At 50.7% G+C, this 18269-nt stretch overlaps 2 protein-coding genes across 3 annotated transcripts in view; one reads left to right on the forward strand and one right to left on the reverse strand.

Annotated features, from left to right (window-relative positions):
* CSMD2 (CUB and Sushi multiple domains 2) overlaps positions 1 to 18269 on the forward strand; it is a 684323-nt gene that overhangs the window by 324204 nt on the left and 341850 nt on the right. The window lies entirely within an intron of this gene.
* Positions 1930 to 2712, reverse strand: HMGB4 (high mobility group box 4). Its single transcript, XM_043878202.1, has one exon. The coding sequence runs from the start codon at positions 2541 to 2543 to the stop codon at positions 1953 to 1955; it is 591 nt and encodes a 196-aa protein (XP_043734137.1). The 5' UTR covers positions 2544 to 2712; the 3' UTR covers positions 1930 to 1952.

The raw sequence follows: 18269 nt of genomic DNA on the forward strand, positions 1-18269 counted from the left end.
GGACCAAGGGCCCGAGGGAGGTAGCGAAAGAGGAGAACGGAAGAGGAAGAGCAAGGAGGTTCTTGCTATGAGGCTTAAGACCAAGAGGGACGATGGCTGTGGATTTCAAGTTGAGAAAGAAGAAAACTGACAGTCTCAACTTTGCCAATGAAGCGGAAAATGAGGGTGTCTCCTGAGAGTTTGGAGGTTGGGCTGGTGGGGGAGCAGAGCCAAGTTGGAAGAGCAACTTAGGGAATGGGAAGGGGAAATGGGAAAATTTGCTGGCCTGAGTACAAGTTTGCTGAGGAGGATAAAGCTGCTTCCTCTGTGAAGACTTCAGCACTTGCCTTGGTAGTGGTCCTCAGTCCCGCCACCCTCAGCTCTTTGTTTAGTCTCTTCTCTTCTCAGGCCTTGCAGGCCTGGGGTCTGTGCCTGTGTCCACTCCTCCCATGAAGGCTGGAGCTCAACAGTAGACTGCATTGGGCCACCTGGTCCCCAGCACAGGGTCTGGCCCAGGGGAGCCCTTCATAAATAATTTGGCCTGATTCCAGACCCTAAAATTCTAAGTCACTCCACCATGTTACTTCTTACCCCCTAAAGGGTGAGAAATGACCCTGTTTGAAAAGTCTATTCCAAACTATGTATTTTCACTTTTGTTCCATGAGTAAAAGTTTAAACAACAGCAGGTTACAAAGATGCAAATCCCTCATGGAATAGGGGTTAGAGGTGGAATTAGGGAAGTCTGTTGTATGTAGAACCTGGTGACAAAGAAGCAGTTTTGCATTTTTTCCTAGTCTCTCTGCTATCAGAAGTCAAGGACCATTTCAAAACATCCCATATTAATTTAGCTTGGTAGGAAACATTGCTCACAGTGTATTGTTGCCTGGAAAATACAGTTAGAGTAGACACAGTGCAATCCCATTTGTATCAAACGGCCCGTCTTGACTCATTTTAAGTGGGAGAAAACCTAACTCATACCATCTTAGACAAAAGCTCAAACATGTGGGCTTATCTTCACTCAAAAGTCCAAGAAGCCAAAGGGACTAACATTTTGGCCTGAGGAGGCAAATGACTGCCTACAGCCCCCAGGACAGCATCCTCCCCTGGGACTTCTTATACAAGTCCTGAGGTCCACTCTGATTGGACCAGCTTGGATCACATGCCCATCAGTGAGCCAATCACTGTGTCCAGGGGGAATCCACCTGATCCAGTCTTGATCAGGATGGAGGTGGTGTGCTGTGAGCAGGAGGAAAAGAAATGGGTACCGAGTGGTCATAGAGGCAACAAGTGTCCACCCTGTCAGTTATGTTCACAGAAGATTGGGTAGATGCCCACCGGAATGTTGAGAAAACCATTTTCTTCAAGTTATAGTACTCAGGCAGAGTCAGATAACCTAGTTTTGTAAAATCAGCCCCAGGCTTCACCCTAGTGAATAGAATGGGGACCACCCCTAAGGTCTCATCCTGGCCCACAAATAGTATCTAAGACTTGCTGGAGGACCAGTTCTGGAATCCCCGCAGACACTGATTCCCCTAAGGCCCACCTAAACTCCAGTTTCCCAGCCTCTGCTGGGGCCTGAATTGGAACCCTGACCTGGATTCCAGGCCTTTTGCCCTCCTGGTGAGGAGGGCGGCAGGACTGGCTATTGGGCACTTCACTATGAGCAGAGTCTTCCATCCTGGAGAACCACTTGGGGCCCAGATGCTCCCACCCCTAGGACTCCTAGCTTCTTTACACCTGGAGACTCCCACACCCCACCCCACCTGCACAAGCCAAGTGCAATAAATACTGACCACACACCTTTCCAGACACTGTAGCTCCTTCTCTCAAAGCCAGCCCCTCCCAGAATCAGTTCCCAAACCCCGATCTCAACTCCACCTTGCCACTCACTCGTTTCCCAAAGTGGCAGCCATGGCCACCCTAACACCACACACAAACCAGAGGCAGGAATACCACGGAATGGCCCTTTATTTCTAGTTGGATCCATCACTTGTGTCTGACTCAGCTTGCTCGAACCCTCTGCACTGGTTCATAGCCGACTCTTGCAAGCGCTTCTTCGAGGGGTTGAATTGATTACGGTAGACACTGAGTTCTTCTCGGTACTTAGCTCTCAGGAGAGCTGCCCTTTGTTCGTAGGGCTGCTTGTCTACATCCGTCTTTGTAGACCACATCTTCCCCGAGGCCTTGGCCACCTGCACCACTGACCAGCTTGGATTCTCACTCTTGAGCTGGGCGTAGTGGTCTTGGCAGAAGAGTAGGAAGGACGATGGAGGCCGTCTGGGTGCATGGGGGTCCCGCTTTCTCCTTTTCTTCCTCCTGCCGAAGTAATTCATCATCTCTTCTTGGTATCGGGCTTTGTCGAGCTTGGCCAGGGCTTCATATTTGGCCTTTTCATGCTTTGAGATGGATCTCCATTTTTCCGAACACTTTCTAGAAAACTCTTTAAAGCCAAGATAGGTATTGGGCTGCTGCTCCTTGAACTTGTTTCTGTAATTCAGCAAAAAGTGGACGTAAGAAGAGACGTTTACCTTAGGCTTTAGCTGGTCTCTTTTCCCCATGTTCATAAATTCATTTTCTTTTCTGGACCCAGTAACTTGGACAGCAGAGACCTATGTCCCCCACACTCTAGGAGCAATTAGTAGTAGGTGCTCTGCTGGCGGTGAAATTTTCTGTCTGTCTGAGCTGTAGGCAAGGGTCCGCCTTTTCAGTGGTGGTGGCATTGTTGGGTCAGAGGGGACTGTGACGTCACTCACAGGCCAGCCACTCCAGGCCAGTGCTAGTGGCATTTGCATATAGGTGCTCTTATTGGCTGGCTACTTGGAGGTCAGATTTGCTTCTTGTGGAAGATGATGGGTTACCCAGGGAAGGCTCTAGCGCAACCATGCCCCCTGCAGTCTTTCTCCCTGGCTTCCTGAGGCAGCAGACTGGGCTCAGGTGGAGAGCTTTCCATCCTTTGGATGTAGTAACGAGCCACAGGGTCTGCCTTCCTCGCCGTACGATTGTCAAGGTGCCTCCTCAACCTTTCCAAAGACAGCCTGGAAATAATGAACATGAGGAGGTGGATGGCTCCAGAGCTGTCATGATAAAATGTAAAGTCTTTCCATTTGCCTTGAACAGTGGCAAGCTCCTACCATACAAAGAGTTTAGTAGTAACTCTAAAAATAATCAGGTATGACAGCTGTGACTTGGTTCCTGTCAGGACAAAGTTATCTAATATAAAACCCAAGCACCTGGCCTCCAAGTCTGAACTCTTCATTTCTCTGAAATGAATTGGGTGGGGATGGGGGTGGGCACTGGGGAAGAAGGGAGGAGAACCTTAAGATTTTACTAATATTACACCAGAGCCCATGAAAATGAGATAGAAAATCCTTGGCCTAACAGGAGGCCCCCTGTTCTCATCCCAGGGGTCCCCGTTTCTTGGGGTTAGAGCACAAAACTCTAGCAGCTACACTCAAACTAGTCGGCTTCTGGCTTTTTGGGGGAAAAGTTGCAAATGTTCCAGTAGTCTTCCAACTAGAGGGAAAAGAAAAGAAGAGTGCCGTTTCTTGAGCTTTGGACACTGCGGGGTACTTCCTTGAATGGTCATGGAGTTGCCATGACTCAGGGGTGGTTGATAGAGCCAAGTTTACAGGGCTAGAACACTGAGCCTCATTAACATAAACATTAACATATTTAAGGTAGAACAGCCACTAACAGGTTGGAGTCTGGATTTGAACTGATTAGCCTGACTCAAACCTGTGCTGCACCCCGCCTGCATAGACACTCAAGCCTTGGTGGCCGGGGGTCTGGGTGCCTGACCTCAGCAGCTGAGCCTGGCAAGCTTGCCTCAGACTAGACCACCACATTTAAAAAAATGTACTTTTTTATTTATATATTTGACTGTGCCGGGTCTTAGTTGCAGCACGTGGGCTCTCTCTAGTTGTGGTGTGTGGGCTCAGTTGCCCCACAACATGTGGGATCTTAGTCCCCTGGCCAGGGATTGAACCTGAGCCCCCTGCATTAGAAGGCAGATTCTTAACCATTGGACCATTAGAGAGGTCCCTAGAGCACATTTTGAATTTTTGCCAAGGCTTTTCCCAGGACTCTGTGACCGATTGCAAGTTCCATCTTATGTAAAATTGACTAGAGTCTTCAAGCCTAAATCCTAGCCCCAAATTGCCACACGGTAGTTGGGCTACTTAAGCCAGTCCCTTCCCAAGCCTGTGATATCTCATCTGTGGGATCAGGGATGTAGAATCAACGTTCTACTGGCCAGGCAACACCCTCCCAGTGACTTGCTGTAATTTTGTGGCTGGACTGGGAGGGCTGTAGGATACCAGATGCCAGCCTAGGCAATCCAGGCCAATGGTGGGGGCAGAGAGGTCTGGCCTGTGGGAACAGGTTCCTCTGGGGACACTTCTTAGCCTAGGGAGCTTTTCTCCACTCTGGTTCTTTCTCCCAAGGCTAGAGGTTGACTCATCTGTTTGCTGGACTTGAGTGGATGGGTTGTGAGGAAGAACTTGCCTAATGTGCATACATGTTCATCAGGTTCAGTTCAGATGCACAAAAGACCCCAGCAGCTTATCTGTGTCTCCATTCACAACCTTCCACCCCGCCTCAGAATGATAAGATCTAGGAACATCAGCCCCATAATAACCAACTGCCAGAGGATCTAGGAAGAGAAGAGAGTGTGGCCTTTGGTGGTGGGGCCACACTCCTTTCCATCTTTCCTGCCTGCTGCTTCCTGTCCTGGGAAACTGACCCATATGGATCATATCAGTGGCTCCTGTGCCCTCTGGCTTCCATTCCAGTTTGGCCAATGGGGACCCCCTACAGGAGATCAGGGAGGGAGGGATCTGGCTCCCTCCCTACAAGGTTGCCTGAAGCTGGCTCCTCATCCCTGGACTGCAAGTCCTGGCTCCTCTGAAGCGTCCTCTCTATATGATTCTCTCCTTCCAAGTTTCCCATCCTGTCTCCTCCAGCTGAGGGGGTAAAAGCTCCACCTTTACTAGTCTCTGAGGACTCTGCTGTCCCCTGTGGCTTTCCACCACCTTGCCCTTCCCTTGGTAAATGCCACTTTGTTAAACACTCCTCAAATTATCCTAATTTGAGTGGCCATCTGTTTCCTGCTGGGACCCTGACCTGTATGCCATGTTTCTAACCTTCCACATGGACAGCAAACAGCCATGGAGGTGGAGAAATAAAGCAAGTGTGGGCATCCCTCCAAAGTAGAAGGGTGTCGAGCTTCTGGAGGCCTGTGTGCTGGGCGGTACCACAGTGGAGAAGGACCTGCAGGGGCTGTGTGCCAGCCGGGAGCAGGCAGGACCAGGCCACATGGCTTAGGAAGAAGTGTCTAACGTCCTTTGTATTATGAGTTGACCTCCAGACAGGGGCACTGCGCTGGAGGGCCCAGTAGTGAATACCGCAGGCTTTTATGGACCACACATTTTCTGTTGCAAGTTAGTTTTCAACTCTGCCATCGTAGCTCAAAAGGAGCCAGAGACCACACCCAAATGAACGAGTGGCTGTGCCCAGATGAAACATCACAAACACAGGTGGTGTGGGCTGAGGGTCATAAGCCTGACCACTCCAGTCTAGAGATGGGAGTTCAGTATTTGCAAACTTCTGGATTGCAGTCTACAACAGGAAATGTATTCTATAAGTAAGTAAGTATTAGTCACTCAGTCGTACCCGACTCTTTGCGACCCCATGGACTGCAGCCCACCAGGCTCCTCTGCCCATGAGATTTTCCAGGCAAGAATACTGGAGTGGGTTGCCATTTCCTTCTCCAGGGGATCTTCCCAACCCAGGGATCGAACCCGGGTATCCTGCACTACAGGCAGATTCTTTACCGACTGAGCTACAAGGGAAGCCCAATGCATTCTATACCATGACCCATTTATGCACATGCATACTTCGTAATCATAATATTTATACGGTGCTGCTAGTGGGTACTTCTAAGCACATCACCTGTATTGTCTCGTTTCATCCTTGTGACCACCCTGTGTGGGGGGTGGGAGTAGGGGTGCTATTTTTATCCCCATTATAAAGATAAGGTCTCTGAGCACATAAGGTTTTCAGAAAAAAACAGTTTTATGAAACTAAACTTATTATATCTGTGACGTACTCTTTTCTTTTCCATTCTATACTCTTATAATCTCCTGTACTTTATTTTCTTTTTTAAAATGCACCCCTGGGACTTCCCTGACAATCAGATGGTTAAGACATTGTGCCTCCCAATGCAGGGCACACAGGTTTGATCCCTGGTCAAGAAATTAAGATCCTGCATGCTACGTGGCCTGGCCAAAAATAAATAAATAAAAATAAGATGCACCCCCACAGTCTGATCTCGTGAATGGGTCACAAGCCAGGGTTAGATTTGAAAAACATTTGTCTAGGCAGGCTGGGCTGGAGCCCCCACCTCAGAGGCTGTGAGAGCCTCTTCACTCAGCAGTGATAATGTGAAGTGGAAAGAGCTTGGCCTCTGGAGCCAGACAGACCCTGAGCTCCAGTATGAGCTTTGCCATGCAGTAGCTGGGGGACTTTGGGCAAGTCTTGGCTGGATGTGGAGTGAAATGGTCAAGGTGAGGATTCACTGAAAGGAGGGAGTAAAGCACCTGGCCCTGCCCCTCCCCTGCAGTGTGGGCAGGACTTAGGACTCACTTCTAATGAGTAGAGTGTGGACAAGGACAGAGGACATCTTTATAGTGGAGGAAGGGGGCAGATGCTACAGTAACCAAGGGGTCCATGTGAAGGCTATTGGTAATAGACCACCCTGATATCACACCCACCTTCTATGATGTGATAATAAAATCATCTCCCCCAGTGGTATTCTTCCCCCACATCCATAACCCTGGTGTATAATCAGGAGAAAAGATCAGACCAACCCAAATTAAAGGTCAGTCTGCAAAATACTTGATCAGTACAAAAGTGTCACAGTCTTGAGCAAACGAGAGCTTGAAAAACTGACAAGACTAGAGGAGATTCTGTAGACGTGATGACTCCATGCCCAAGAAATACTGGACTGGATCCTGGAGCAAAAGGAGGCCTGAGTGTGAAACCTGGGGGAGATGAGAATGAAGTCTTCCACTGAACCAATAGCAGTATACCAGTGTGGTTGTGCTACATGGTCCATGGTTATGTAAGATGCGAATATTAGGGGAAGCTGGGGGAGGGGTATACAGGAAATTTCTGTACTGTCTTTGCTATTCTGTTCTCGTTTCAACATAAGTTGTTTTTCATCTCCCCAACTGATAGGAATATGTACGCAGGGTTGAGGCGCCGTGTTCTTAATCCTTCTCCGGGAATCGTAGGGGCAAATTTTTACCCTCACTTGCAACAGTTGTATGCTTCTGGCATATCTTCTCATCACAGCATTTCTCAAATTTGGGGGCAAGCCTCAAATTTGGGGAACTTTAAAAATCCCAGGTCGCGACAACAGCAACACGAGAAAGTAGTTGGCAGAGGCACGTGGTCACTGCCGTGATGCTCTCTCCTGCCTCCCCTGCGGCTGTCCCTCCTGGGGCTGAGGATCAATGCTGCTCTTGCCCTCTGAGCAAGGCACCTGTGACACCCAGAAAACTGGCTCCTCGAAGAAGTGCGTGTCCTAAGCCCCAAAGCCCGTGAATACATAACTCACATGGCAAAGGGGACTTCACAGATATGATTATGGTAAGGATTTGGGGATGGGAAGATTATCCTGGATTATCCAAGTGGGCCTGATGTAATCACATGGGTCCTTGTAAGAGGAAAGCAGGCGTTTGAGAGTTAGAGACAGAGATGTGATGACAAACGTAGTGGGTCAGAGAGGGGCTTGAAGAGGCTACACTGGTGGCTTTGAAGGTACGGAAAGAGGCCGTTGGAGGAGAAACAAAGGTGACTTACTAGAAGTTGGCAAAGGCAAGCCGACAGATTTCACCTCTAGAGCCTCTGGAGAGAGTGCAGCCCCACAGACACCTTGACCTTGGCACAGCGATGCCCACTTTGACTTCCAGAATCGTCAGAAAATAAATCTGTGTTGCTTCAAGCCACTGAATCTGCAGTGATTTGTGAAAGCTGCACTAGAAAATGAACACAGTTATCCTTCGCATCCAGCTAGTGGTCTGTAACTATCCCAGTGCTATTCTAACCCCCGCTTGTGTTAGTTAATAAAGATGAGAAAATTTATGCCACTGCTGATTGGATTAGTTGAGGGAGCAGGGAGCATGATCTACTCAATTTTACACACTTCTTCACTCACTGGCTGACTCATTAAGTCACTAATTCACTCACTGGCTTACCAGTTAATTCACGCTTACAGTCTTTCAGTTCATTCACTCACCACTCATGTGCACACACGTGCGTGCACACACAAAACACACACACACACACACACCCTCAATCAGTAGCTGTGAGTTGCTGGGGCAGTGTGACTGCTGCTTTCATGGCCGTTAATAAGCAGTGTTTGAGGGATGGATATGTTTCAGGAAGGAAGGTGGTGGTAGAGAGAAGCATCTGCCACTTCCTGGAAGCCAGATGGGCAAAGGAGGCAGGGTCATAGGCAGATCTAGACTCCTTGGTGCTGACCTCATGCCAAGAAATGTTACTCAATCAGATGTGACTGTGATAGTTCAATGCAAATGATGACAATGCTTTAGGTAGATCACCTCCAAAAGCCTAGAGAGAGAGAGATTATGCACATGCATACTTCATAATGTTGATTTCTTAGTTTGATACATGGATCATAGTTATGTAAGATGCTAATATTAGAGGAACCTGGGGGAGGGGTGTACAGGAAATTTCCATACTGTCTTTGCAACTATTCACATTTCACAGCAGTGAGTGGAAGAGTCAGTTCTCACACTCAGGTTGGTTTGACTCTGAAGTCTATGTGTTTTCCTCTGCTGGTGGTCTAGGAACTTCCTTGAGGCCAGGGAGAAGGAGGAGCTGGGAAGGACCAAGGCCAAGGATTGCAGGAAGAGAGCAGGTGGAAAGAGAGAAGGTGTCTACATCTCAGCACTTACAGGACTCAGGGAGAGACTTTTCCCTTCGGGTGGATCCTTATTCCAGACACATCAGGTGAAGTTACCCCCGGGTCATAGGAGGCCCTGAGTCCAGCAGATGGGCTGACCTAGATGGCTGAACCCTACCAGCGTCTGCAGGTACACTCAGAGCCTGGGTCCATTTCCCTGGGGTTATGCTGGCCAAAGCCAAGTACAGGCATGGTCAGCATCCAGCCCAGTGGATCATGTGGACAGGAAATGGGACAGATGATCAGGTGTAAGAATAGGGTCAGCATGGTGGGGGGCAGGTGTACCTGTTCACCTTTGGCAAGATGCAGCAAAGGGGGAGACGATGAGATCCTAGAACAAGACCGACTTTGGAGAGTTAATCCCCCAGCCAGCTGTGGGTACCCCTCACTGGCCTTGATGGAGGCCCTTCCTGACACCCAGAGTAGGAAGCCTGGCCCCTGATGTTTCCATCCAAGCCCCTGCCTCTTTCAGCCGCAGTGCCTAGCTCCCTTCTTTCAAGCACATTCCTTCTTTGGGAGAGTGGTCCCCAAAATCAGTCATGGGGGTTCCAGCAGGAGCCCATTCCCTGGGGCCCCAGGAGTGGGCACATGCCTAGCTAGACTACTCAGAGGCTCCCAGTGAGCTTGTTCTAACTGGACCCAAGGGAAGAGATCATCTCTCTGGAGGTGAAGCTAGGAGGGTAAATCAGGGAGCTGGTAATTGTGGCCACAGTCCCAGCTTCCAGTCCACCATCTGCAGCAGAAGAAGCCAGCAGACAGAGCGCAGCAGAGACGGGCCCAGAGAGGCCCAGGGCACCTGAGTCCTTGGATCTAGTCGTCCCTGGAGCCAGCTACAGTATGATGACAGCAGCCACTAATTTCTTCTCTACCCCACTCTGCTTTGGTCTGGACTTCTGCCACTTGAAACCATGAGTATAGACATTAGCTTAGGGGTGATGGGGGTGAGTGATCTAATCCAGGAGCCCTCCCCTCCCCCATTTCCAAGTCTTCCTTCCTGTCTCCTTCCTCTCCCCTCTGCTTGTGTCTGCTCTACATAACGGCCAGGTCTCTGGCTTGTTGTTCAGATAGTATGTGGACAGCGTTGGCGCATCTTGGCCCCTCCATCAGAGTGAATGTTTCTTGAGCACGTAGTATGTGCCACGTCCTGTATTGAGAGCTTGTGAACTCATTATCTCACGTAAATCGCCTAGAGTTCTATGAGTAGGGTGCTGTTATCCATATCAAATACATGGGGAGACTGAGATACAAAGCAGGTCAGTTAGTTGCCCAGAGTTAGACAGCTGGGAAGTGTAGAGCTGAGACTTGAACCCAGGTAAAGTGCCTTCCAGGGCCCACATGCTTAACTCTGCCCCCAACTGCGCTGGATTCAGTAAATGTTAGTTCCTTTGCCCACGAGTCTCCCTTGCTGCCCGGAGCTATGACACAGCCACAAATGATGGCTGCTGTGTCTTGGAGCCTAGCAAGAGTTTATGAGCATCACCTTGAATCACCACAGTCGCACTGTAAGATGCACACCAGGGAAGGAGAGGCTCAGAGAGGGACAGCGACCTCCTCTAGGTCACAGAGCCCATGGATGTGGAGGCAGGATCAGAATCTAGCTCGTCTGACTCTAGGATAGCTTCCTTGCTGACCTTAGCATCGCAGTCCCCAGGACAGTTTAGCCCACCCATTCTCCAACCACCTGGGAGACTCACTCCCTCAGCTACGGCTTCAGAGCTGCTGAACCATCAGGCAGGGCTGGCTAGCTGCCTCGTGGAGGAGGAGAAGGAGCATTGAGGATGCTCAGACTCAGAATGGCAGTCGAGTGGCAGGCAAAGGCTGGCGTGGGCGTCTCCTCGATCAGCCATCTGCAAACATTTCCTCTGGATGAGAAGTATTATCCAAATGTAGTCCCCAGAGGCCTCTAGAAGGCAGGCATTGCCACCCTCCCTGGAATGAGGGCAGGGCCCTTCTCTGAGTCTGTCTGCAGTGACAGGCAGAAGCTGGGCAAGGCTGAGGAAGCAGAGCCGGTGGAGGCCAGGCCTGGGCTGCCGGAGGTGGGGAGGGGAGGTGACTGCCAAGTGTCCTGGTGACGCTGGGGGCCACAGCGTGGCCCTGCCCCGTGCTGTCGACAGAGTAGATGCAGGCATCCTTATTCCCCAGGGAGACGAGGCCTGGCTGTGCTGGGGTCTGCTTAATCCCTGTGTTCTCTGGAGTGTAGGGTTCAAGGCACTCACCTCATCTCCTCTCTTCTCAAATCTAAGCAAGAGAGTGAAATAGTTCCCATTTGCAAGACACCTACTGTGTGTCAGTAGTCCTGGACACATTATATGCACAGGTATCCCATTGCACAGATGGAGAAACTGAGGCTCAGAGAACTGCCAGCACATGCCTACATTTCACAGCTACTTAACCGTTGAGCCCAGATTCAAATACAGGGAGAGACAGAGACCGGAACCAGGAAGGAGAGAGGGTCTAGGTAGCATGTGAGCACACCTCCGTCACCAGGCTCCTGAAGCCGGTGCCCTGTTCCTGGGCCAAGCCTGGTGGGAGCTGACTTTAGCATCTTCGGGTATGGGGGCCATCAGGTCTCTAGGCTGGATCTCAGGTCTATCTGCAGCAACAGAGACTTGAGCTGGGGGCAGGGAGTGGCCAGCTGAGGGCCGGGCAGCTGACCAGGACCCAGACTTCTCTTAGATTGTGTCCCAGTCAGACCAGAGCACGTGCAGATGGAGGTGTGCAGAGATATGAGGCTTAGGCCATCTTACAAGAGTGATGCAATGAGGTGGGAGAGGTAGCAGTAGAGCTGGGAGAGCTGATGCAGGAACACCCTTTTCCCCAGTCTCTACCAGGAGAGCCAAGCCTGTGGGGCCTTCTGTTATCAACATGCGCGTAGAGTCCCATCAGTTGATCCGTCCAGTATGGGTCACATGGCCACCCCCAATCCATTCAGCTATGGCCCGGGGCCACGAGGCTGCCCCTTCCAGGAGCTGTGGGTCAAGGGACGGAGACTGATCTTCAAACTCTACTCAGAAAAGCGTAGAGCTGCCCGATTTAGAGCTGGAGACAGACAAAGAGAGAGTTGAGCATCCCCTGAGAAGTCGTGGGGGATCCAGCACGCGCCGTTGTGCCCAGATCTTGGTACCCAGCACAAATTCCCATCTCCAGATCCAACCCCATTCTGTTCACGTTAGCCTCAGGGGCACAGCCTGTCCCCAGAGGCAGGAGAACCCTCACCAGGAAGCCATGCCCAGTGGGCAGCTGAGCTGGGGAAGGAACTGATGCCCCAAGCCGGTCCCTGGACCTTCCCAGTGTGCGCCTCGCTCATCTCACAGCCCATCGTGATGACACTCTCATCCCAACAGCAGACACAGCCAGGGGTCCTGTCCCCCGGCCCTCGGCGGCTCAGACACACGCCCTCCAGGGAGCGGTGCGTCTGGAGGCAGTGCATTTCCCTGCTGTAGTTTGTGTGGGTCCCTGGAGCTCATAGTCAGCTGAGCAGGGAAGAACGCTGGTAATTTGTCGAGTTTATTGAGTTGCTTCTGGGGAAGAGAGCACATTTGCCCACATTGATTACCAAACTCCACTGGGGTTGCTGCACTGGGGCCATGTCACCATGAGAAAAGCTTCCCCAAAAGGTACCAGCAGCTGGTACAGGGCGGGCAGCACATCTCCATGGGAGACCAAGGTGAAACCCGCATGGCCCCCAAGCCGCTCCTTAATGTCCCCAGGCTTCCCTGCTCTTCTGTCTTTTCCTCTGCTTTCCCCACCTGTGCCCTCTGCTTCCTCCAGCAGGACCTCATTCATTCCTTCAGTCATTGAGTCCAGTGTTCCTTTTTCCTGTAAGCAGCATTTCCTGAGCCCTTCCCATGTGTCAGACACTCACAAAGTACTGAGAGAAGAACTAAATGAGAAGGAAATAGCTCCTGTCTTCAGGGAGCTCACAGCTTTGTGGGGAAGCAGATTCTTGTGTGATGTGTGATGAGACAAGCACTGTGATGGAGAAAGTGCAAGGATTATTCTTTGCAAGAGAAAATGAGATACCCAGGAGAAGCTCACCAGGCTTCCTGGAACCAGTGGCTTTAAGATGACCCCAGATGGGTCAAAAGGAAGTAGCTAGAGAAAGGGTGGGAGTGCGTCAAAGTAGACAGAGAGAGTTTGGCCAGGAAGTGAGTTCTTGATCTTTAGAAACACTAAGAACAGACCTTGACTGACCCTGTGTCCAGAATGCAGGAGCTGGGATTTGTGCCCAGCCAGACAGCAGACCTGGGAGGCCTCTGAAGTTCTCCGAGTTCTGAGGCTAGCTGTTTCCGGGGAATTCCCTGGCTGTCCAGTGGTTAGGGCTCCACACTTCCACTTCAGGGGGCCCAGGATCCATCCCTGATCAGGGAAGATCCCACCTGCCTCTCTATGTGGCCAAAAACAAACACAAGAGACTAGCTGACCCCATTCTCTTGATCACAAAGGGGACAGCATTCAAAAAGATGCCCCAGGACTTCCCTAGTGGTCCAGTGGCTAAGATTCCGCATTCCCAGTGCAGGGGGCCTGGTCAGGAAACTAGAGCATCTAAGAGTCTGCATGCCACAGCTAAGACCTGGTGCAGATAAGTACATAAATAAAATAAACAAATAATTTTAAAAAAAGAAAAGAAAAGATACCGCACTGTCGAAAGCAAGAGACTGCCATCTGCTTGTTCTCTCATTCATTCATTCATTCACAAAACTTGTGCCATAAAAGTGCTTGGACCCTCTCCCCCCGAGCAGCTCCCGGAGTTGCTGGCACTCCCAGGCTTGATAGATCTCCCTGCTCGAGCCCCACGGCACTCAGCCCCCGCTGCCTGTGGGCTGTCTCCCACCCCCACCTGCAACGCCTGTGCACCCAACGCTCCCACCAGCTGAGCCTTGGATTTTCTGAGAATCGGATAGGTTCGTTGCCAGCTCTCTTGGTGCCAGTCATACTTGTTATTGTAATTATGTGACTTAAATTAAACATCACATAAACTGATGAAATATGAGTGTGAAAGGAAGTAGAGTTGTGCCTCTAGAAGCTAAATTGAATGCTTTGGCACAGTTCCATGAAGGAGACGCTCTGAAAAGAACTGCTTCCTAAATATTAGGTGTGAATGAGGGAGAGAACAGCATGCCACTGAACCGATTCCATCAAGGTGGGGACCAGGCCTGTCTGGCCTGCTGCTGCATTCCCAGTGCTTAGCACAATGCCTGGCACATCGCAGGTGCTCCATAAACATTTGTAGACTGGATGAGCTGGGGCAAAATTGGAAAGGGTGAGTGATGCCTTGTGGGTGGGGTTTATATAAGATAGACAATGCAGAGAATAAACCTGTGGTCAAAGGAAAGACCTTGCTCTGGCGTTACATGGACTGGCCAAAAAAAAAAAAAAAAAAGTACCTTCAAGTATATTTCTATTGTAATGAAATGTTTAAGCTATGAATGTATGCTTTTATTATTCCCCACTTCCCAGGTGGCACTAATGTTGAAGAACCCAATTGCCAGTGCAGGAGACACAGGAGCGTGGGTTTGATCCATGGGTTGAGAAAATCCCCTGGAGGAGAGCAAGGCAACCCACTTCAGTGTTCTTGCCTGGAGAATCCCATGGACAGAGGAGCCTGATGGGCTACAGTCCACAGGGCCGCAGAGAATTGGACATGACCGAAGCAACTTAGCATGCACTTAGAAATTATTTTTTACCAACCGACTGCATCATTCGCAAGGCTTCTGCAGTCAATGCCCGTAAACTCTGTAAAGGACAAGATAAATATTTTTGGCATTGCGGGTTCTAGTTGCTGTCACAACAACTCAGCGCTGCCTTTGTAACATGAAAGCAGACAATATGTAAATGAATGAGCACGCTTGTGACCCAGGGAAACTTTACTGACAAAAGAGGCAGTTAGTGTAGCTTATCAGCCCGGTTCTCGGGGACTGATTTGTTCTGTGTGCCGGGCGCTCTGCTGTGTTGCTAGACACATGGAGACAAAGAAAATTCTGCTCTGGTGCTTGTGGAGCGCACCTCTGAGTGAGCAAGGTGGTCGTCAAGTCAAAAGATGATTACTATTTACTGTGGTCAGGACAATGGTGGGGCATGTCCCAGGTACAGAGGGAAACGTGCAGGGCACTGCTGCTCCCATGGGGGCAAGGAGAGGGGGAGGGGAGGAAAGGAGGCATTTGGTTAGGTTTATGAGATCAGTGATATTTTCCCAGGTAGTCAGATGGGGAAGCAGGGAACAGCAGTCTAGGCAGAGGGAACAGCATATGCAAAGACATAGAGACTGGGAAGTGTCTGGAGCTCAAAGTAGGTGTCACAAAAGGGAGAAGGAAGACATAAAAAAGGTTAGGCTTTATCCGGGAGCCAGGCTTCCCTGGTGTGGCTCAGACAATAAAGAATCTGCCTACAATGCAGGAGACCCAGGTTTGGTCCCAGACCCCTGGGAAGAGCCCCTGGAGAAGGGCACGGCAACCCACTTCAGTATTCGTGCCTGGAGAATTCTATGGACAGAGGAGCCTGGCAGGTGACGGTCCACGGGATTACAAAGAGTTGGACATGACTGAGCAACTTACACATGTCCTGGACCGAGTGGACCTTGGGTTTCCCGTGAGGCAGTGACTTGAGCAGATGCCCTCACAGAGTATGGAAGATGGATGGAGGCAGAGGACCCGTCAGAAGGCTGTCTCTGTAGTGAGGGGGAGGGATGATACGGTCACAAGGGGGAGAAGACGTGGCCACAGTTGGCCACAGGAGTGAAGGAGTGGAAGGAGTTAGGATGGTGCCAGGGTGTGGTGGTGACCGTGGGCAGGGCTGTGGTGACTGGGAGTGGGCTGTGGTGGCTGGCAGGGGGGTGTGGTGGCTGGGAGTGGGGTGTGGTGACTAGCAGGGGGGTGTGGTGGCTGGGAGTGGGGTGTGGTGACTGGCAGGGGGGGTGTGGTGGCTGGGAGTGGGGTGTGGTGACTGGCAGGGGGGTGTGGTGACTGGCAGGGGGGTGTGGTGGCTGGGAGTGGGGTGTGGTGGCTGGGAGTGGGGTGTGGTGACTAGCAGGGGGGTGTGGTGGCTGGGAGTGGGGTGTGGTGACTGGCAGGGGGGTGTGGTGGCTGGCAGGGGGGTGTGGACCACCAGGAGAGGATGCTCTGAGGAGCAGGAGTGATGGGGGGCGGGGAAGCTTTGGTTTGTTCAGAGCACAGTAAACGACCCCCAAGCATATGGTTAGGTAGCCAGGAGTTGAATCTTCATAGGGTAGCTCAGGCATCTCTGAACTGCCTGGGCACCCAGGGTGGGACAGGCCCTGCTGGGATCCAGAGCCTGGGGGAGCCAAGGGGCCTCTTTCCAAAGGTAAGTCTAGAGGCTGGGGGACTCCAGCAGCCAAAGAGACTTGTACTCACCCCAGGCATTCACACAGTTCCTGGAAAAGAAGTAACATCGTGGATTTGTCTTAGGGAAAGGTTTTTTCTCAATACAGCAAGAGTCCTGGGCTTTTGGCTAAAGAAAAAACGATATGGAACTCATTTGTGATGAGACTGGATGTCAGGGCTGAATCAATAAAGGCTCGCTTCAAGGGTGAGAAGGAGCTCGGGCAGGGGAGTGGGAAGCAGCCTCCAACCAGGGCCTTGGTGCCCTTTGCCGCCGCCACCGGGACATTTCCACAAGGGTCTCCCTGGTTGGGTCATAGTGTTCTCTGCATCCCCCAGGGAGGGGAGCAGACAGCAGGTGGGAAGGGTAGAGGGCTTGGGAGTGGAGTGGTGAGCACATGCAATATGTCACATTCTCCCTGCTCAGCCTCAGCAGTAGAAGGGTGGTTTTTGCGTGGCCTGGAAAGATTCTTCAAGCATGAATCTGATCCAGGCTGTGCACGTAGCTTGGTTAAGAGATAAAGCCCACAGAAGGTGTGCTGGGAGCACAGAAGCCAGAGACTCTTGACTGAGGAGCAGAGGCTGCACAGAGAAGGAGATGGTGGAGCCAAACCTTGTAGATAATAGGCTTTGCAGGAACTTCTGTATCTAGGGAACCGTGGTGGAAGTGGTACCCTCCGGCAAGCACGGTGCCTTGTACATAGTATGTGCTTGGTGAGTAAATGAATGAATGAATGTTCTCCTGAAGCTGTCCGTGTTCAGGGATGCTGAGACTTAAACCAAGCCCTCCTCATCTTCCTCCCTCTCAGTTTAAAATTAGGCAGCAATTCCTTGCAGATTACTGTTGTCATCTTGTGGGGCGTGTCTCTCAGCACCCCACCTGCAGACTGTATGAGAAGTTTCTTAAGAAGAGATGCTTTCCATGCAGTTTGCTCTGAGCTCTATTACCAGAAGCACAGCTTAGAGCTTTCTGCTGAGGAACTCAAAGCCACTTTTTCCATAATCAACTACATGCATTAGAGGGAGTGATTTTTTTTTTTATTCTCCCCAAGCCAGATTCCATTAATGAAGCCCCATTTAACAGAAGTCAATTTACCAAAAAGAAAAAAAAAATTGAGCATAATTGCTTAAATACATTTTATGTTGTACTATGGTAGCAATTTACTGGGTGAACTTGGAATTCCCCAAGCCCCCCATAGTGAAGTTAAGGTGGACAGAAAGATTTGAAGGGGGGGAGTCTCTCTTTGTGTTTCTCTCCTTTAATTATGATTCTAACAGGGAGCAAAATTAAAGAGGATCCTGGGGGGAGGAGGGAGGGAAAGTAAAGGAACAGAATGGAATTCAGCTTCGACAGTTCCCCTGCCTTCCCTGAGTACAGAGGCTCTATCTGAGGTGAGTTTGAATCCCACTTCTGCTACTTACTAGCTGTGTGAACTTGTGCAAGTTTCTTAATGTCTCTGTGCAGCCAGGTGGTGCAATGGGAAAGGGCATAGACAGCAGCAGGTACAAAGTCTTGCGTACATGCGTGTGCACTCAGTCGTGTCCAACTCTTTGCAACCCCATGGACTATAGCCCATCAGGCTCCTCTGTCCCGAATTTTCCAGGCAAGAATCCTGGAGTGGGTTACCATTTCCTTCTCCAGAGGATCTTCCTGACCCAGGGATCAAGCCCACATCTCCTGCATTGGCAGGTGGATTCTTTACCACTGTGCCGCCTGTAGAATGGCAGAGAGGCACAAAAAAAGCAGTTCACATAAGGTCTTCTGTTTGACTGCACAATGGTGTGTGTGTGTGTGTGTGTGTGTCTACGTCTGTCTGTGTGTCTACGTCTGTCTGTGTGACGTACTCAGAGAAGGAAGGCAGGCCAAGAAGACTTTGCTGGGAAGGTGACATTTGATACAAGACTTTGAGGAAGTGAGAGGGTGAGCCAGATGGCAGTCTGGGAGAAGAGCCAGTCAGCAGCCA

This window comes from Cervus elaphus, chromosome 20 (genome assembly GCF_910594005.1).
Source record: "Cervus elaphus chromosome 20, mCerEla1.1, whole genome shotgun sequence".
Classification (NCBI taxonomy): Eukaryota; Metazoa; Chordata; class Mammalia; order Artiodactyla; family Cervidae; genus Cervus; species Cervus elaphus.

Excerpts from the sequence above, each read along its gene's own strand:
- HMGB4 (XM_043878202.1), bottom strand. The coding sequence starts at position 2,543 with ATGAACATGGGGAAAAGAGACCAGCTAAAGCCTAAGGTAAACGTCTCT.